Raw genomic sequence first — 22,242 nt, forward strand, 5'->3', positions numbered from 1 at the left:
TGTGTCTTAATCATGGCTCTGTTGGTAGCACTCTTGCTTCTGATTCAGGCTGAGATTGAAATCCCACTCTGAAGACTGGAGTGTCAACCTAGAGTTTTGTGCTCCACTGAGAGAGTGTTGCACTGCTAGATAGATGTGTCATCTTTCAGATGAAACGTTAAACTGAGGCTCCATCTGCCCTCTTAGCTGGGCATATAAGATTTTATAGCCCTATTTCTAAGAAGAGCAAGGGAGTTATCCCTGATGTCCTGGGCAATATTTATCACTGAATTAACTTCACACAAAACAGATTATGCAGTTATTATTGCATTGCTGTTTGTGGGAGTTTGCTGTGCACAAATTGGCTGCTGTGTTTCCTACACTAGAACAGTGACTACACTTCACATGTTCTTCACTGGCTGTAAAGTGCTTTGGGACTTATAAGTACCTTTCACAATCTTAATATAAATGCAAGTCTTTCTTTTTAATCGGGTATTGAGGAAATTAATTTAGTATTCAAATTCAGACAACTTGGGAGTATAAACTTTGAAGCTGGTCAGGTTAACATTCCTGAGATAGTGCCCTTTGTTCACTCAATTTGAAATCCTTCATGGACATCCTGGGTGTTTAATCTCATCTGAGTTTTAATACTACAAATTTTTCATCTTCACCACTTAAAAAAGAGGCTACTCTTGCTATGATGCAAGTTTTCAAAAGTAATTGTCCTTCATTATTGAATTACACCAAAGCAGTTTTGAAATTGATGGTTTGAAGATGCATTTACATTCTAACTAACATTGTTGCAAAATGGTTTAATGGTTACTTTGTAATTACAATCTAAATTTGGGTTCAGGATCATGAAGATATTCAGCAGGGGCAACAACAAGATGCCTGGTTGCAGTAAAACTGGAGGCAAAGGGCGAGCCAAGGCTAAGGCTCGTACCTCCAGAGTTGGTCTCCAGTTCCCCATCAGCCGTAACCACCGGCTGCTGCGCAAGGGTCACTATGCCGAGCATGTCGGGGCTGGAGCCCCTGTCACCGGGTCACCGTTCTCGAGTACTTGATGGCCGAGATCCTCAAGCTGGCTGGCAACACAGCCCGGGACAACAAGACGACCCGCATCATTCCCTCGCCACCTGCAGCTCGCCATCCACAACGACGAAGAGCTCAACAAGCCACTGGGAGGGGTCACCATAGCCCAGGATGGGGTCCTGCTCAACATCCAGGCTGTACTGCTGCCCCAGAAAACCGGGCACCCCAGCAAGGTTTATGCCTAAAGGGGCGAGATCAGAAAAAGATCATACCAGACACTGGTTGAAGAGGACACTGTTTAGACGAGACAGCCTCACTGTTTCATTTCGGAGTAATTTCAGGCCTTTACACTGATTAACATTGCATGAGTTTAGCATTAATATGCAGTCAAAACTACTTCATATCAACAGTAAATCTGCAATATGCACTGTTGCAGTAATTGTCCATATGGTTTGAACATTTTGTTATCGTACATTAATAAATTGGTTTTGATTTGCATGGTAATTTATGAGAATTGAAAGTTGAAATGCATTACCTTTCAGCAGTTTTCTACAACTTATCACTGAAGCCAACACACTATAAATGTAGGCACTGACCGAGTCAGTAAAACTACATTTCAAGCAAGGAGCATCACCCAATGGAAGCAGAAGTGAGGAAATAGAAAATGGAGGTTATGGCCTGAATTTTACACTCCCCCGCCGGCGGGTTTTTAGGCGGGGGAACGTGAAATAGAAGGAATGGGTTACGCTCTTGAGTTCCCGCCCGCCGCAACCTTACAGCAATTTTACTCTGGGGCAGGCAAGGCCTAGCCCACCCTTGCCCCAATTGAGGCCCAAGGGCCGTTAACTGCCCAGCCTCAATTTTTAGGCTGGCAGGAGGATTTCGCAGGCATGGGGGAAGCCTGAAAATGATCGGGCTTAGGCTTCAAGCAGGAAGTCATGGAGTGGAGCCCTCTTCTAACTGCGGACTCCCTTTAAGGTCCAGTGGCCGCTGGACTTCCCTACCCGCCCCCAGTTCAGTAAAACTGCATTCCGACACTCCAATCACCCACTCACCACCTAATTGTTCAATTTGTACTCCTATTAAGCGAGGTTCCCTACCAGAGACAGGGTCTCACTTAATTTACCACATTTATCTTTCTAAGAAACCATTCTTGCTACATTACCTTAAGCTTTTTTCCATAAGCTTTGAATCTAAAATAATTCTGAACTAAAAGTAGAACTAATAAAATTAAGCTGCTTAGCTTCCTGAAGTAAAATTAAAAAGTCCTGGAAACATTTGGGTCAAGCATCTGTGAGCAGAAAGCTATTTCACTTTGTGCAGAATAGAAGAACCGGAGGTCATGTCCTGCACTTGAAGTGGGGTAAATTCAAAACTAACCCGATGAATGGTGCCATGGCTGCTTTTGATCGGGCTTCAGAAAGAAATGACCAACAGCAGGAACGCTGTGGTGCTGAGGAAGCTGTAGGAGGCCATCAGAAAAGGGAGTAACAGAGGGGTCAGGATCACAGGAGGCACTTCCCTCCTGAAGAGGTCTACAGATGGAGGTTCAGCTTTCTTGACCTGATGGAGGAGCATTAATGTTGAAGGCTAAGATTGTCATGTCCAGTAGTTGCAGAATTCACCTAGAAGAACACTTGCTGGACCTGGCAGTCCTTTCAAGAAGCTACTGGAGACAGAGCAAAGAATTCACAGTTGCCTGCACATAAATGCATACTTCTTCTCAGGCAGTGCCTCGGGACCGAGGATGACTTTCTTCCACTCTGGGATTGTGGGTCCTAAGGTAGCTAAAAAGTCCAAAGCTGGATCAGCACCCTCTGCCACAGGTGTTTGATGAAGCGGGTGGGTGGAAAGCTCGGGTTTTGGTACGCTCCTTCCGCTATTTGCGCTTAGCCTCCACCTGGATCTGCTGAAGAAACTTGAAATGGTTGGCACCTGTGCAGATACTTCTCCAATTAGTGGAGAAAGTCATCCTCAGTCCCAAGGCACTGCCTGAGAAGAAGTATGCATTTATGTGCAGATGATGGACAGATTGTTTGCCAGGGCTGGAAGGTATAGAAACTTTAGCTATTGTGATGGAAGTAGCCAGAATAAGCAAGCACTTGGATTTCTGCACCTGGCTGATTTTTCACAGGTGTAGTGTGGCATCAAATGTACACATACGGTAATCCGCGCACCACCTGATCAATCAAAAGTATTCATCAACTATAAGTAATTTCATTCCATTCAACCACAAAAAAAATGTATGTTTCCGCCAGATTCTCTGGGATCTGTGACTGCTAAGTGATAAGTAGCATACTTACCCAATTATCGTAAAAATCTATCTGGTGTTATGGCACAGTGGATGGTAAATGCCGAGCTGCTCAAACCCAGAGGCAAACTTGAAACAGCTACCACAACTGTTTTGCAATTTGTATTTTATTTCGAGATGCATGCCTTGAATTCAATAGTAATAAGCCCACTGAGCCTTAGAGGTTTTTTAACAAATCTAAATTAAACATTTATTAATAAAAGATTTTAAGCACATACATAGGTCTACAAATTACTGCTATAATAACTCCTAAATCCCCTAATTAATCTGACTCCCAGTTACACCTCCGTTAAGACAACAGTAAAAACAAATAAGTTTCAGACCCACGCAAAGCACACAATACCCTGGACAGTAATATTCTCAGTGAGTTTTCTTAGCTTCAGTTCCTGTAGACAGCAATTTGATGCTTAGAGGCTGGAAAGTTTTCACACTTGTTAGATCTTAGAATGCCTTCCCTCATCTCCTTTATACATATTCTCCTTCTTTAATGTAAATTCCGTTGTTGCTAAATATTTTTGCAACTTTACTTTTCTCATAATATAAATCTTTCATAGTACTCATATTATCAGTACCCTCTGGTAAAAATAAACACACTGTTTGGCTTAGTTCTTATGGCTAGGTGTAACACCTTACCATCTCTTTGAAATTCAAACTAACCTAATTTATCTAAAAATGCAAATGTCCCTCAGACCTCACATTCTAAAACTTCAGCTATGTTTACGTATTTAGCATTTCAAACCTAGCTTCCCTTTTGATAACTCAAAAGCTCCAGTCCAGCTGCCTCCAATTCAATTAAATCCACCCCCTCCACCCACCCACCGCAACACACATCCACACAGAGAAACTAATCCAAACCCCACTGTTAACCTTTTACAATAAATCACAATAATATGAAAATTATTATATTTTCATGACACTGGTTACTAACATCTGTTAGAGAAGGAAATCTGCTGTCCTTACCCAGTCTGGCCTATCTGTGACTGCAAACCCAAAGCAATGTGTTTGGCTTTTTGCTGCCCTCTGAAAATGGCTTATCAAGCCACTCAATTGTATTCAAGAAGGTAATTCACCATCTTCTCAAGGGCAATTAGGCTTGGGCAACCAATGTTATCCTTAGCAGCAATGCCCATATACCAAGAATAATTTTTTTAAAACCTTCAAACCTGGCTGATGATAACTCTACAGAACCCTACTGATTAACACCAGGAGCTCTAAAACAGTGCCATATGACAACGTAATATATCATCAAGGAAGCTATCAGCATCCTCAAGTTTCACTCCAGGTACCTGGCCAGGTCAGAAGGAACCCTTCAGTACTCACCAGCAGAGATCTCCGGAATAATCATGGTGCGCTGTGTTCTGCACAACAGTGAGGACTAAAATTGCAGAAAAATGAAATTAATGCTGCGTGAAATTTACGTAGATGTGAAAATTATGTGAGTAGAGTATGCTTGTAAGACAAAGTAACAGGGGTACACTACCGAATAAATCTGCAGCTTTGCTCATTTTTCTTAAGCTTGTTAGGTTATTAAAACATCTGCCCTGAATTCGTATCTTTATAATCACGTTGCTGCTACTTTCTTGGTCCACCTCCAGCCACACCACCCTTGTGGTGGGTAATAGGAGCTCTTTTCTTCCCCATACTTTAACCAGTATCCAGGAACGCCTCATTAAATCTGGATGCAGCCTTTCCCCTCCTTTCTTCTATACCTGTGCAAGTATTCCTTACAAACCAATGTAATGAACTCCAAACCTCCTCGTTCATTGTTATGCAGGTCCACACCATCCCACTCATGCACAGTGGATACATAAAACCCAGGAGGAAAATGATAATGAAATTGGACATTCTGATGTGTCTCACTATATTGCAGTTTGTCGCCCACTATTGACTCATCTCCGTGTTAATATTGGGCCAATATTTTAGTCATTGAGTGAGTAGTTAACTTGTGGAACAGGATCCCTAGGGAGAGGGTGAAAGCAGTTGATAATGATTCATTCAAATGCAAATTAAATAGTTTTCTTTCAGAAAGTAGCATTTTGCGATACGGTACATGAGTAATGTGTGATATGGCATGGCAAATGTAGGATGCTTGGGAGGAACTTTAGACCTATGGCTATGGACCACTGGGGTTTTCCTATCATATCTGGGTCTGTTGTAAATTAATTGGTAGAGATTAATTGCTATGATTAGACAACAACTCCTTTATTGTTGCATTATTCTACCAAGATGGTAGAAATTGAATTAGATGAACTGGCCTTTTTGCATCTAGTAATTCCAATGTTCTTAACAGATGAATTAATGTTTTGATTGTGGATTCTTCTTAAAACTCACAAGTGTTAATTTGCCTGTTCACTTCACAGATGCTGCTTAAACTGCTGAATGTTTCTAGCAATTTCTGCTCTTGCTTCAGATTTGCAACAAATGTTTTTGCTTTCTGTTTATAATACTTTTCTGAGCTTGCTTTGAATATGAGTTTAAATTTACAGATTAAAGAGACGGCTTCAGAGTCTGAGCTAGAACTTTGGATTGAACATGTCAGTGACAGGTCAGTGTTAATGTTTGAAAACCATAAGCTATTACAATGCTTTAGTATTTGATTTTTCTTTTAGCTTCTTATATGCATTGGCAAATGCATGTGGAAAATATTGGTTGCTGAAAACTCTAGTTGCATTGCAAACAGAATTACTTGGAAATAACAGCATCGAAACTGGCTGATCTCCCAATGTGTTGGTCCTCCAGTCAAGCAATAGTGGAGGATGACATGCATTAAGTAAAACATGGGAGGAGCAGGTGACATTAGTTAGAACGATAGTTCCCAAAGCTCTCCAACATTGAGGTTTCCCTGAGGTAATGTCTGAGTCTGTTGTGGACTAATTAATAGATTGATTGCTATAAGCAGTCAAAAACTTCATTATCATTGTATCATGCAACTACCAGAATGGTAGAGTGCAAAATAGATTAAACATAGGCCAAAGAGGTATGTAAATGGAATGGAGTTCCTACAATGTGTACTGGACTCCTTTCTAACCTAGTATTTTTTTTTATTCTTTCATGAGATCTGGGCATTGCTGGCAAGGCCAGCGATTGTTGTCATCCCTAATTGTCCTTGAGAAGGTGGTAGTGAGCTGCCTTCTTGAACCACTGCAGTCCATCTAGTACATGTACACCCACAGTGGAAGGGAGTTCCAGGATTTTGATCTAGCGACAGTGAAGGAGCAGCGATTATAGTTCCAAGTCAGGATGGTGTTTGGCTTGGAGGGGAATTTGCAGGTAGGTGGTGTTCCCATGTGTCTGCCACCCTTGTTCTTCAAGGTGGTAGAGGTCGCGGGTTTAGAAGGTGCTGTCAGTGGAGCTTTGGTGAGTTGCTGCAGTGCATCTTGTAGATGGTACACACTGCAGCCACTGTGTGTCAGTGGTGGAGACAGTGAATGTTTAAGGTGGTGGTGCCAGTCAAGAGTGCTACATTGTCCTGGATGGTTTTGAGCTTCTTGAGTGTTGTTAGAGTTGCACTCATCCAGGCACATGAAGAGTATTCCATCACACCCCTGACTTGTGCCTTGTAGATGGTGGACAGGCTTTTGGGAGTCAGGAGATGAGTTAGCCTTTGCAGAATTCCCATGTATAGGTCAGGAGAGCATGACAAAGGAGAATACAAAGTGAGAAGTAAAAAAAAACACAATTAGGCAAAGAACTACAAAATTAAATTATCAAGAAACATGAAACAAAATTGTAAAATATTTTTAGGTACATGAATTAAAAAGGAAAGTCGGGGTGGGAATAGGGTCACCAAGAGATGGCTAGAAATGACAGAAGTATTAATTATTTTGCTTCAGTATTTCTGAGGAAGCAGATCAGGTAGACATGACATTAAAAGATGAAATTAGAAATGATATAACCACATTTAAAATAAAAAGGAGAAATATTAAATAAATTGATAAAACACTAACAGGATAAAACCCATAGTCTTCACATTTAAGAAGAATACAGAGAAGAGATAGCAGAGGCACTATTACAAATACTTAATAATTCATTACAAAAAGATGTATTGTTGGAGGACTGGTGGATAGCTAACACAATACCTAATATTAGAAGGGAGATAATATATGTTCAGGGAACTATAGACCAGCCAGTTTAATGTCAGTGATAGGAAAAATAGTGGAATGCTTACTAAAGGAGAAACTAGAAAAACAGCTAGAAACCAGAACGATAATAATGAATAATCAGCATGGATTTCAAAAGGGAAAGTTTCATTTGACTAACCTCGTTGAATTCTTTGAAGACTAAAACAAAGGTAATGTAGTAGATGCAATTTATCTAGATTTCCAAAAGACCTTCAATAAGGTGTCACATGATAGATTAATGAATAAAGTTAGAGCTTGAGGGGTGTGGGGACAAGTAGCAGAATGGATAGCTAGCTGGCTTCAGGACCAAAAGCAGAGAATACAGGTAAAGGGTAGCTGTGTAGTGCTGCAGAAGGTTGAAAGTGGTGTCCCATAAGGATCAGTGCTGAGACTACTGTTCTTCACAACATATATTAACAATTTTGACTTGGGAGGCAAGAACAAAATTTCTAAATTTGTAGATGACACCAAATTGTGGGATACAGCAAATATGAAGAGGACTGCAACAAATTACAATAAGACATTAATAAAATAATATTATATTCAATATTAAATGCAGTATTAAATGCAAATTGCTGCAGAGCTGCACTTATGCAAATTGGATAACTCATAATAAAACAGTGGAAGGAAAAATCATTTTTAGCAGTTAACAAATGTGTAAATTCCAAAAGATATTCATTATGTCTTTAAAATTCATTATTATCTGCTGAATGAGCATATAGGAGGCAAATGAATTTCGGCACAAGTATGAAGTATCACATTTTTAGAAGAAGAATGAGGGCATTACACATTACTTGGAAAATAATGACCTTAGTAGTGTAGAGGAACAAATGCACAAATACAAATATACAAATCATTAAAAGTAGTGAGCAGGTTTGTAAGGTCATAAAAAGCAAACCAAGCACTAGGGTTTAATTCTAGAGAGATAGAAGTAAAAAGTAGAGAAGTTATGCTAAACTTGTACCGAACCTTGGTTAGACTGTGCTTGGAGTACTATATATATATATCATCACTATAGGCAAAGCTTTTATGAAGCAGTGCCATCTGTAGATCAAGGTCAAATGGACAAAATCCCCTTCATTCATAGGAACATGGAGGAGGCGGTGGACCAGTAATCCAAAGACCCAGGGTAATGCTCTGGGGACCTGGGTTCGAATCCCACCACGGCAGATGGGGGAATTTGAATTCAATAAAAACCTGGAATTAAAACCCTGGTGATGACCATGAAACCATTGTCAATCGTCATATAGCAACCTTCTGGGAAGGAAATCTGCCCTTACCTTGTCTGGCCTACATGTGACTCTAGACCCACTGCAATATGGTTGAGTCTAAAAGGCCTAGCAAGCCGCTAATAAAAAGGAATAAAACCGGATGGACAACTGCAAACTTAGCCCTGTCAACCATGCAAAGTCCTCGTTACTAACATTTGTGCCAAAATTGGGAGAGCTGTCTCACAGATTAGTCAAGCAACAGCCTGACACAGTCGTTCTCATGGAATCATACCTTATAGATAATGTCCCAGACACCACCATCACCATCCCTGGGTAAATCCTGTCACACTGGCATTACTACCCCATGACAACGTTCTGTCTTCACATTGAGAATACGCTCTGTGGTGTTGTGTAGCACTACCACCTTGTCAACAGATCTAGCAGCTCAAAACTGGGCAACCATGAGGCGCTGTGAGCCAACAGCAGCAGAAGAACTATACTCAACCACAATCTGTAACCTCATGGCCCAGCATATCCCCCACTCTACCATTCCCACCAAGCCAGGGGATCAACCCTGGTTCAATAAAGAGTGCAGGCATGCATGCCAGGAGTAGCACCAGGCATATCTAAGATTGAGGTGTCAATCTGGTGAAGCTACAACACAGGACTACCTGCTTTCCAAACAGCATAAGCAGTAAATGATACAGCTAAGTGAATCCACAACTAACAGATTAGATCTAAGCTCTGCAGTCCTGTCACATTCAGCCGTGAATGATGGGGGATAATTAACAACTCACTGGAGGAGGAGGCTCTACAAATATCCCCATCCCCAGCACATCAGTGCAAAAGATAAGGCTGAAACATTTGCAGAAACCTTAGCCAGAAGTGCCGAGTGGATGATCCATCTCGGCCTCCTCCAGAGGTCACAAGTGTCACAGATGCCAGTCTTCAGCCAATTCAATTCACTCCACGTGATATCAAGCAGCGGAAGGCACTAGATACTGCAGAGGCTATGGGCCCTGAAAATATTCCGGCAATTGTACTGAAGACTTGTGCTCAAGAACTCGCCACGCCCCTCGCCAAGCTGTTCTAGTACAGCTACAATACTGTCATCTAGCCGGCAATGTGGAAAATTGCCCAGATATGTCCCATACACAAAAAGCAGGACAAATCCAACCTGGCCAATTAACAGCCCATCAAACTCTCGATCATCAGTAAAATGACGGAAGCGGCCATCAACAATGTTATCAAGCAGCACTTGCTTAGCAATAACCTGCTTACTGATGCTCAGTTTGGGTTCCACCAGGGTCACTCAGCTCTCAACCTCATTACAGCCTTGGTCCAAGCATGGACAAAAGAGCTGAACTCCGAGCTAAGGTGAGAGTGAGTGCCCTTGACATCAGGACAGCATTTCACTGAGTGTGGCATCAAGGCGCCCTAGCAAAACTAGAGTCAATGGGAATCAGGGGAAAAATCCTCTGCTGGTTGGAGTCATACCTAGCACAAAGGAAGATAGTTGTGGTTGTTGGAGATCAATCATCTCATTTCCAGGACATCACTGCAGGAGTTCCAGTGGGTAATGTCCTAGGCCCAACCATCTTCAGCCACTTCATCAGTGACCTTCCTTGCATCATAAGGTCAGAAGTGGGGATGTTCGCTGAAGATTGCAGAATGTTCAGCACCATTTGCAATTCCTCAGATACTGAAGCAGTCCATGTCCAAATGTAGAAAGACCTGGACAATATCCAGGCTTGGGCTGACAAGTGGCAAGTAACATTCACACCACACAAGTGCCAGGCAATGACCGTGTCCAACAAGAGAGAATCTAACCATTGCCCCTTGACATTCAGTGGCATGACCATCACTGAATTCCCCACTATCAACATCCTGGGGGTTACCATTGACCAGAAACTGAACTGGACTAGTCATATAAATACTGTGGCTACAAGTGCTGGTCAGAGGCTATGAATCCTGCGGCGAGTAACTCACCTCCTGACTCCCAAAGCCTGTTGCCATCTATAAGGCACAAGTCAGGAATGCAATGGAATACTCCACTTGCCTAGATTAGTGCAGCTCCAACAATATTCAAGAAACTCAATATCATCCAGGACAAAGCTGTCCACTTGATTGACACCCCTTCCACAAAGATTCACTCACTCCACCACCTACGAAAGGTGGCAACAGTATGTACCATCTACAAGATGCACTGCAGAAACTCACGAAGGCTCCTTAGGTAGCACCTTCCAAACCCACTACCGCTATGATCTAGAAGGAAAAGGGCAGCAGCCACATGGGAACAGCACCACCTGGAAGTTCCCCTCCAAACCACTCACCATCATGATATGGAACTACATGGCCATTCCTTCACTGTCGCTGGATCAAAATCCTGGAACTCCCTCCCTAACAGCACTGTAGGTGTACCTACACAAAGGGACTGTAACAGTTCAAGAAGGCAGCTCACTACCACCTTCTCAGGGGCAATTATGGCAATAAATGCTGGCCTAGCCAGCGATGCCCATATCATGTAAATGAAAAAATACTTCTTAAAGATGATAATGCCATCCGTCAATGCTGTAAAGAAGATTTTGAACAACACCTCAACTGTGAATCTACAGTGCCAGTTGATGTCCCACAGTGCCCTGTGGTAGAATCCATGGATGAACCACCCAATGGGAGAGATGCAGTAAGCAATCAGACAAATGAAAAACAATGAAGCCTGCATTCCCAATGTTATTTCAGCTGAGGTCTTGAAGCTGGCGGACTTTTGCTGACTTCAGGATTCCATGCAATCATCCAATGGATTTAGGAGAAAAAAGAATTCTATTCACTCCACGTGATACCAAGAAACAGCTCAAGCACTGGATACTGTAAAGTCTATAGGCCCTGACAACATTCCAGCACAGGTACTGCAGACTTGTGCTCCAGAACTAGCTGCACCCTTAGCCAAGCTGTTCCAGTATAGCTGCAACATTGGCATCTACCTGGCAATGTGGAAACCTGCACAGGTGTGCCGTGTCCACCAAAAGCAGGACAAATCCAACCCAACCAATTACTGCCCCATCAGTCTACTCTCAATCATCAGTAAAATGATGGAAGGTGTCATCGACAATGCTATTAAGCAGAAACAAACTGCTCACTGATGCTCAGTTTGGGTTTCTCCAGTGTCAGTCAGCTCCTGACCTCATTATATCCTTAGTCCAAACATGGAAAAAAGAGCTGAACTCAAGAGGTGAGGTGAGAGTGACTGCCCTTGACATTAAGGCAGCATTTGACTGAGTCTGGTATCAAGGAGCCCTAGCAAAACTGGAGTCAATGGGAATCAGGGGGAAAATTCTCCACTGGTTACGGTCATACCTAGCACAAAGGAAGGTGTTGTAGTTGTTGAAGGTCAATCATCTCAGACCCAATACCTCACTGCAGGAGTCCCTCCGGGCAGTGCCCCGAGCCCAACCATCTTCAGCTGCTGCATTAATGCCCTTCCCTCCATCTTGAGGTCAGAAGGTGATTGCACAGTGTTTGGAACCATTCACGACTCCTCAGATACTAAAGCAGTCCACTTCCAAATGCAGCAAGACCTGGACAACATTCAGGCTTGGGCTAATATGTGGCAAGTAACATTCGCACCACACAAGTGCCAGGCAATGATCATCTCCAACAAGAAAGAATACAGTCATCTCCCCTTGACATTCAAAGGCATTACCTTCACTGGATCCCACACTATCAACATCCTGGGGGTTACCATTGACTAGTAACTGAACTGGAACAGCCATATAAATACTGTACCCTAACATACTGCATACTATAGTACTGGAAAACTATAAAGACTCTGGAATATGTTGAGCACTTGCCATACCTTGGCACTCAAAGGCCAGCTTTGGCGAGGAGATCCAACACCAGATCAGCTGCACCACTTCAGCCTTCTATAAATTACAGCAGTGAATGTTTGACAACAAAGAACTCTGCAAGTCTACAATAGTATTAGTGTACAGAGCAGCTTTCATCACCACGCTCGTGTACTGCAGTAAGACCTGGACTGTGTATCAATGCCACAAAAGAATGCTAGAGAAATTCCATTAGCATGCACCTGCTGCATCCTCTGGATTCAATGGGAGAACTGTTAACCAAATGCTGGTGTCCTTGAAGCCATGTTTACAAGCATTCAGGCTAAACTCCTGCAAAATCGACTTCGATGGACTATTCACTGTGTCCTACACCAGGTCTTGTTCTCTCAACTCCAAAATGGCCTAGGTTCTGGGGAGGACTAAGAAATCACTTCAGAGACACTCAGAAGCTCTCCTAGACAACAGCATTGTTCTTAATGGGAGGAGCTTGCTACCACTCAATCAGAATGACTACAACTTGTTCATCAAGCTCCATCGCACTTCAACTCCCAACATGATAATGATGAGGCAGAGCGACAGCACCAAAGGAAAGAAAAGGAAACAAATCCTGAACTGTAGATCCCAATACCTTATGGAACATCCTGTCCTGTGTGTCGAAAGATCTGTGGGTCAACAATCGACCTGTTCAATCACATGAAAACCCATGACAGAAACTCACAAATCTGAGTATATGCCATCCTCGAATCGAGGGATAGCTGACAATGACGACATTTTAGGTCACCATATTATAAAAAGATTTACAAGCATGGTGCTAGAAATATGTTATATTTCTATTTAAGAAGGCTGAGTGGTGACCTAATAGAGGTCTTTAAATTATGAAAGGGCTGATAAGTAGACATGGAGAGAGTGTTTCCCCTTGTGAGGAAGAGCAAAACTGGAGGACATCAATATAAGATAACCACCAAAAAATCAAATAAGGAACTCCAAATAAACATCTTTACCCAGGGAGTGAATAGAGTAGATGAATTTAAGGGAGGCTAGATAAGCACATGAGGGAGAAAGGAATGAAGGGTTTGCTGATAGATCTAGGTAAGGAAAGATGAGAAGAAGGTCAAGTGGAATGCAAATACTGACAGGGACTGGTTGGAGGCGAATAGTGCTGTATATTCTGGGTGGAATTTTCTGTGCCCGCTGATGCCGGGCATGTTCGGCGGCGTGAGCGGACAATATGGGGGAAGGCCAAAAATCGGTTTCACGACGTCGTGAAACCAGATTGCAATCGTCAGCTCTGCCCATCAATGGCAGGCTGCATTTCCCGCTGTCGGACATTGGGAACCCCATTATACTGTCGTTATAAGGCCAGCCCCCCAGAACCATCCCCCCCACGTTGGACCATCCGCCCACGTCGGCGGGAAGACACACCAGTGCAGAACACGTCTTGATAAGTGTGACGTGCAGAAGTCGGGATTTACCGCCAAGGCCTTGCTCACATCGTGGACATCCGAAGAGCAGGAGATGCTGGAGCACGACAACAACGGGACCTTGGAGGAATTTTGGGTGGATCCTCATGGACAAGGCTTCGCCGCGAAGCAACTCACGGAAGGTGGAAAATCACCTTTGAGGGTCCACTCACAACAGGTGGTCATTGAGGGGGTAGTGAGGAAGGTCCATCTGTGTTTGGGAGAGGAAGATGTACCTGGGTGGGGTGGGAGAGGAAGGTCTAGGATCGACTGGGAGAGGAAGAGGTGTCAGGGGGCAGTGAGGTTGGGAAAGGGGAACGAAGGTGTCAGAGGGGTGAGGTTGGGAACGGCGAACGAAGAAGAAGGGAGGGGTAAGGTTGGGAGGGGGAAACCAAAGGTGTTGGGGGCGGGGGTGAGATTGAGAGGGGGGAGGGACTGGGGGAAGGAGCGTGTAATGGGGGAGAAGACAGCAACCGGGTGATATGTGTAAGGGGGAAGGAAGGTGTAGGGGAAGGAGTTCGGTGGGGTGAAGACGTCCAGGGGGAGGAAGGAGTAAGGTTGTCCGAAGAGAAGGACTAAGAGGAGAAGGAGTTCCAAGGTGGGAAGGAGTCTGGAAGGGGAGATAGCCAAGTGAACATGCAAGGGAGGTCTCTGATGAGTCCAAGACTGCCTCCTGGGGAGCGAACTGAGGGTGGGTGTGGTACGAAGGAATGGTGAGAATGGCAGAGGGCAGAGTGAGGCGAGAGGGTGAGGGTGCGACGGTATCTGTAGAAGGGACCGCGAAGGCAGTTGGTGTGGACTCGAAGACAGACACGGACCCTGGGGGTGGGAAGGAGGAGGTCGGGGAGCTTAATGTGGATGGGGGTGGGATTTTTTGGAAGGAAGCGAGCATGCACGTTCACCTGGACATCTCCGAAAAAAAAGGGTTGTGGCTGGTAGGTCACAAAGGGTAGGTGAAAGGTGATGCCGGTGGGGGGGGGTCGACAGCGATGGGGGAAAGAAAATGGGTGACTGGGGTAGGGGAAAGGACAGGGGAGCACAGGAAAAAACATAGCAGGACCATGCTTGCTAAATCGAAAGTGAAACAAGTCGTGGTCAAGATCAGGTGCTGCATGGGAGTGTGTTTGGTGGGTGGGCGGAGATGCAGGTCAGCTCAAATGGTCAACTGAAACTCTTTTGAGTTATCAACAGTCACAGATTGCAACTCTTTCGAGTACAATCACAGTTCTTGGTTTCCGTGAGTGGGACAGGAACCCACAACCCTCTGATTCAAAGACGAGGGTGCTATGAACTGAGCCACAGCTGACACCTCAGGTGAAGTATGAAACTCTTTCGAGTTACCAACAGTCACAGATTGCAACTTCTTTCGAGTACAATCACAGTTCTTGGTTTTCCAGGAGTGGGACATGAACCCACAACCCTCTGATTCAAAGGCAAGGGTGCTATGAACTGAGCCCAGCAGGCAGCATTCAAATTGTCCAGGACATTGAGATGACTGTGCTGCGGGAAGTATCTGCGTGCATGGGAGAGTGGTCACAGGCAAAGAGGACTCGGAGTGAGCTGACAGCCTCTGAGATTCCTGAGTGGATGACACAGGGGTGTCCAGCTGCCACTCATCTTCCCTTCAGGTAACCGAGTGCCCTAGCCTGACTCCTTGAGGGGAAGGAGCAACTGTGGGGATGCCAAGATGACCCGATTCTCTTTCCTGTCGTCACTGCAGGAACTCACCCATGGCAACCGCGATGGAGTGCAGGTCTGCGTGTATCTCCGTGTTCCGCTGGACCAGGGTCTCCATAGCATCCACCATCCTCCCCATGGAGTCCTCCATACGCGCAGATGTGGGCACCACTTCATCAGAGAGCAGGCGGGCACACTCCTCCGACTCACGTGCCACTTCCAATAGCTCTGCATGATGTTGCCCCGCCTTCTGCTGACTCCAGGTTGAGTTGGAAGGCCAAATCCAGAGGCTCGTCATCTGACTCAGACCTCACAGATGCCTCAGCAGTCCTCCGAGTTTCAGGGAGCTCAGCTGAACCTACCTCCTCCTGCTGCGGACATGTGTCCGTGTGGTGACCACCAGATTCTGAACCCGAGCCTTCTCTAGATCTAGGTCCCACCAAGGTGTGTTTCTCTATGCTGGTGGAGGGTGTAAGTAAGCACTGTGGCATTATTTCCAGCTCTTCAATGGAGGAGGAGTACTCTTTGCTGGAGGTTAGGATCTGGATGGAGCTGAGGGACTGGTTGGCTGAGGGTGTCGGTCGCTTGTCAGAGCTCCCTGTGAACCAAAGGAGAGATAATTAGTGCATGGCACCACACTCAAAAGCAGGAGAGAGAACACTCACGTTTGCGTTGAGAGAGGGATGATGTGGTGCAGGATCTCACGGGGGTGTTCACCACCAATCTCACCATCGCAGCAGGCACGGTCCACATTTTCACCAGTCAGTGCGATGACATGCTCCTCAAAGTGAGCGAAGGACCTAATGTGGGTCACTCCATCCCCGGTGACGGACCTCTCCCTGCTGTTGTGAGCCAACTTCTCTTGCATGAAAACAGATGGAGAGAGTGTGACCAGGACATATAGCACTGCATGGAATGTTTGTGTGGTGAGCAGAGACATGGACGGGATAAGGACGCGAGCTCCAGAGGATATGAGTCTGATAGAGATGTGAAGGTATGTGAGAGTTAGTGGTGTTGTCCCTTTGAGGTGTGAGATCCCTGTGGATTTGTGATGGGTTTGTGAGTGCGTGAGTTGAGAGTGATGAGAAGAGTGAATTACCCTGGCAGAATGAATGAGACTTTTCATCCTCTTCCTGCACTGGACAACTTGTCCGCTTTTGCAGGGTGTTGGCGCTGACCACCACTGCCACCACCTCCCATGCTGGATTATTGATGTTGCTGCAATTCCTGTGGCTAGAACAGGGGTAGAGGTCATAACGGTGGATCTCCACGGAGTCCAAAAGGCACTCGAGTGATCGAAACAGCATGTTTCCCGGGAATGCATGATTAACGAGCCGGGATTAGGACGAGACGGCGCAAAAACCCGCCTTTGCGGCCAGTGGGGAAAACATTCTTTTTCCCGTCTGCTGCCGGACTTAGTGCAAATCTGGGACAATTCTGCCCTCTATGTAATTCTCTGTATACTTTAGAGGGGCGTAGATTTAGGGGTGATTTGATCGGGATTTATAAAATAATGATAGTATTAGATTGTGTTTATGTAGACCAATATCTTAACTGAATAGGTTAAAGGATACTGTACCTGTGTTGATGGTTCATGCAGTGAACATCGATTCATTGTGTTCCTTCAAGAGTTGTGCCTATTTCTAGCTGGACAGAGACCACCTTGTACAAGGCATGAAAACAGAGTTGGCTAAAGTGGACTGAGAAAATAGGTTAAAAGATAAGATGGTAGAAAAGCAATGGCAGACATTTAAGAAGATATTTCATACAACAAAGATATATTCCATGGAGAAAGAAAGACTCTATGAGAAGGATGCACTATCCGAGGCTAACTAAGGAAATCAAATTGAAAGAAGAGATGTACAATTCTGCCAAGATTAGTGGTAGGCCAGAAGATTGGGAAAACTTCAGAAACCCGCAAAGGATAACAAAAAAATGCGGGAGAAATTGGAGTATGAGTAAACTCGCCAGAAATATAAAAACAGACAGTAAAAGCTTCTACAAGTATATAAAAAGGAAAAGGGTAACAACAGTGAGTGTTGGTCCCTTAGAGGGTGCAACTGGGGAATTAATAATGGGAAACAAGGAAATGGCAGAAAATTTGAACAGGTATTTTGTATCTGTCTTCATAGACAGAGAAAACATCCAAGATATAAGCAAGAGGCAAAAGGGAGGAAGGAAATTAAAACAATCATAATCACTCAAGAAAAAGTACTAGGAAAACTAATAGGATGAAAGGCTGACAAATCCTCTGGACATGATGGCCTGCATCCTAGGGTCTTAAAGGAAGTGGCTGCAGAGATAATGGGTGCATTAGTTATAATCTTCCAAAATTCCCAGGACTTTGGGAATGTCCCAGCGGATTGGAAAGCCGCAAATGTAACACCACTATTCAAGAAAGGAGGAAAGCTGAAAGCAGTAAACTATAGGCCAGTTAGTCTAACATCTGTCATTGGGAAAATCTGAGAATCCATTATTAATGAGGTAGTAGCAGGATAATTGCTGCTACTGTTCAGGGCTATACCTGGAATACTGTTTTGGTCTCCTTACTTAAGGAAGGATATACTTGCATTGGAAGCAATTCACAGCAGGTTCACTTGGCTGATTCCTGGCATGAAAAGTGTTGGGCTTGTATTCATTGGAGTTTGGAAGAATGTGAGATGATCTTATTGAAACATAAGATGCTGAGGTGGCTTCACAGGATAGATGCTGACAGAATGTTTCCTCTTGTGGGGGAATCTAGAACTAGGGGGCATAGTTTAAAAACAAGGTGTCTCCCACTTAAGAAGGATATGAAGAGGGATTTCTTCCCTGAGGATCATTTAATCTTTGGAATTCTCTACCTCAGGGAGCAGGGGAGGCTGGGCCATTGAATCTGTTCAAGCCTGAGTTAGACAGGTGATAGATTGACAAGGGAGTCAAGGATCATGGCAAACAAGCAAGAAAGTAGAATTAAGGCCACAATCAGATCAGCCATGATCTTTTTGAATGGCAGAGCAGGCTTGATGGACCGAATAGCCTATCCTGCTATTTCTTATGATCTTACAAGAGTTAGGTATCTGATGATGTTAATCAGCCCAGGTGGTCTCAGGGCCTAGTTTAGATCACTTAAGGGCATCTTTTTTCCCCTCTAATTGGCTTGTTTTATTTTTTTTTTCTTTTTCTTTTTGTTTCAATCAGATCACAAAGCTCTGATAGATTAGGAGTATATATATATTGTGACACAGAATCTTAATGGCACAGAAGGAGGCCATTTGGCCCATCATGTCTGCACCAGCTCTCCAAATGAGTATTATGACCTAGTGCCGTTACCCTGCCTTTTCCCTGTACCCCTGCACCTTGTTTCTGTTCAAATAATCATCTAATGCCCTCTTGAATGCCTCAATTGAACCTTCTTCCACCATACTTCCAGGCAGTGCTTTCCAGACCTGAACCACTCATTGTGTGAAAAAGTTTTTTCTCACGTTACATTTGCTTCTTTTGCAAATCACTTTAAATCTGTGCCTTTCGTTCTTGATCCTTTTACAAGTGGGAACAGATTCTCCATATCTACTCTGTCCAGCCCCCTTCATGATTTTGAAAACTTGTATCAAGTCTCCTCTCAGCCTTCTCCTCTCACAAGAAAACAGTCCCAACTTCTCCAATCTATCTTCATATCTGAAGTTTTTCATCCCTGGGACCATTCTTGTAAATCTCTCTGCACCCTTTCCAATGTGTTCACATCCTTCCTATAATATGGTGCCCGGAACTGTACACAATATTCCAGCTGAGGTCTAACGAGGGTCTTATATAAATTTAGCATAACCTCCCTACTCTTGTACTCTATGCCCCTATAAATAAAGCCCAGGATACTATATGCTTTATTAACTGCTCTCTCCACCTGTCCTGCCACCTTCAATGATCTATGCACATAGACACCCAAGCCTTTCTGCTCCTGCACCCCCTTCAAAATTCCACCCCTTATTTTATATCATCTGTCCATGTTCTTCTTACCAAAATGCATCACCTCACACTTCTCCATATTGAACTTCATCTGCCATCTATCTGCCCACTCCACCAACTTGTCTATGCGCTCTTGAAGTTCCACACCGTCCTCCTCGCAGTTCACAACACACCCAAGCTTCATATCATCCACAAACTTTGAAATTGTCCCCTGAACACCAAGATCTAGATGATTAATATATATCAGGAAAAGCAAGGGTCCCAATACCGACTCTTGGGGAACTCCACTACAAACCTTCCTGCAGCCCAAAAAAATCCATTGAACCTTACACACTGCTTCCTATTTTTCAGCCAATTTTGTATCCACTTTGCTACTGTCCCTTTTATTTCATGAGCAATAACTTCTTTCACAAGTCAGTTGTGTCGCACTGTGTCAAATGCCTTTTCAAAGTCCATGTACACTACATCAACAGCATTACCCTCATCGACCTTTTCTGTTACCTCTTCAAAAAACTCCAGCAAGTTAATTAAACACGATTTCCCCTTTAGAAACCCAGACTCTTCCTTATTGACCCATATTTTTCCATGTGACTACTAATTCTATCTTGAATAATTGCTCTAGAATCTTGCCCACCATTGAAGTTAAACTGACTGGTCTGTAATTGCTGGGCTTATCCTTATAACGTTTTTTGAACATGTTTGCAATTACCCAGTCCTCTGGCACCACCCCTGAGTCTAGGGAAGACCGAAAGATTATGGCCAGTACCATTGCAATTTCTACTCTCACTTCCTTCAATATTCATGGATGCATCTCATCAGGTCCCGGTGCCTTGTCATTTCAACATTTCCTCCTTATCAATTTTGAATCCTTCTAGTGACAGAGATTCCTCGTCTATCACCTTGGCCTGGGTAACATCTACTTCCTTGGCAAAGATGAATGCAAAGTATTCATTTAATACCTCAGCCTTGACCCCTTCATCCATGTGTAAGTTTCCCTTTAGGTCCCTAATTGGCCCTACTCCCCCTTTTACCACCCTTTTGCTATTTATATGCCTATAGAAGACTTTGGGATTCTCCTTTATGTTGACTGCCAGTCTTTTCTCATAACCCCTCTTCGCTTCTGTAAAATGCTTTTTCACCTCCCCTTTGAACCTTCTGTATTCCTCTTGGTTCTCAATTGTATTTTCTACCTGACACCTGTCATAAGTGCACTTTTTTTTCTTTATCTTAATTTCAATCTCCTTTTTCATCCAGGGAGCTCTGGGTGTGTTTGCCTTGCCTTTCCCTTTTGATGGAATATACCTTGACTGCCCGAACCAATTCATTTTTGAAGGTAACCCATTGTTAATCTACAGTTTTTCCTGCCAAACTTTCGTTCCACTCTATCAGGCCCAGCTCCGTTCTTGCCCCATCAAAGTCATCTCTTGTCCAGTTAATTATTTTTACTCTGGATTGCCTATCGTCCTTTTCTATCATCATCCTAAAATGTACAATACGATGATGACTGTCTCCTAAATGCCCCCCACTGACACTTGATATACTTGGCCCACCTCATTTCCAAGAATCAGGTACAACAGTGTGTCCTTTCTTGTTGGATTATACACATACTGCTGTAGAAAATTCTCCTGAACACAATCTAGGAACTTTTGCCCCTCCACCCTTTACACTACCACTGTCCCAGTCTACATTTGGGTAATTAAAGTCCCCCATTATAACTGCTCTATAATGCCTGCATCTCTGTAATTTCTCTGCAGATTTGTTCTTCTATGTCCTTTCACTATTTGGCGGTCTATATACTACACCGAGCAATGTAATTGCACTCTTTTTGTTCCTTAGCTCCAGCCAAATTGATTCTGTCCTTGAACCCTCTGGGACGTCCTCTTTCTCCAGCACTGCAATGCTCTCCTTAACCATTACTGCCACCCCTCCTTTCCTTCCTTCCCTATCTCTTCTGAACATCTTGTACCTGGAAATATTTAACACCCAGTTCTGCCCTTCCTTCAGCCAGGTCTCTGTTATCGCCACAACATCATATTTCCACATTGCAATCTGCGCCTGTAACTCCCCAATCTTATTTACTACACTCCGTACATTCACATTCATGCATGATTTAGATTTTGTTACTTTCTCCCTTACTCCAACTTTACCTATTAACTTACCATTCTCTCTACTAGTGCTATCTGTCCCCCCCAAGTATTTTGTGCACCCTGGTATTCCTGTCTAATATTTTTTCTTGGTTCCCACACCTCTACTAAGTTAGTTTAAAGCCCTCCCAACAGCACTAGCAGAATGCCCCGCAAGGAACTCAGTCCTAGCTCTGTTCAGGTGCAACCCGTCCGGCTTGTACAGGTGCCATCTCCCCCAGAGCCAGTCCCAGTGTCCCAGGATTCTACAGCCCTCCCTTCTGCACCATCTTTCCAGCCACGCATTCATCTGCCTTATCCTCCTATCTCTGTACTCACTGGCACGTGGCACTGGGAGCAATCCAGAGATTACTACATTAGAGATCCTGCTTGGTAATTTTCTACCTAGCTCCCTAAATTCTGATTGCAGGACCACATCCCCCTTCCTACCTAAGTTATTGGTTCCAATGTGGACCACGACCTCTGGCTGATCACCTTCCCCCAGAAGAATACCCTGCAGCCGCTCTATGACATCCTTGACCCT

General features: G+C 44.0%; 1 protein-coding gene across 3 annotated transcripts in view; it reads left to right on the forward strand.

Moving 5' to 3' along the window:
- Window positions 1-22,242, forward strand: part of tgds (TDP-glucose 4,6-dehydratase) — a 93,462-nt gene that overhangs the window by 55,337 nt on the left and 15,883 nt on the right. The window contains exon 10 of one of the 3 annotated variants that reach the window (XM_078545925.1): window positions 5,809-5,867. In XM_078545925.1, the coding sequence (XP_078402051.1) occupies window positions 5,809-5,867 (59 nt within the window). Of the gene's footprint in view, window positions 1-825; window positions 1,516-5,808; window positions 5,868-22,242 lie in introns of those variants that run through there. The other 2 variants (XM_078545928.1, XM_078545926.1) reach the window with 2 other exon arrangements.

The sequence above is a fragment of the Cetorhinus maximus genome, chromosome 7, assembly GCF_964194155.1.
Source record: "Cetorhinus maximus chromosome 7, sCetMax3.hap1.1, whole genome shotgun sequence".
In the NCBI taxonomy this organism is placed as follows: Eukaryota; Metazoa; Chordata; class Chondrichthyes; order Lamniformes; family Cetorhinidae; genus Cetorhinus; species Cetorhinus maximus.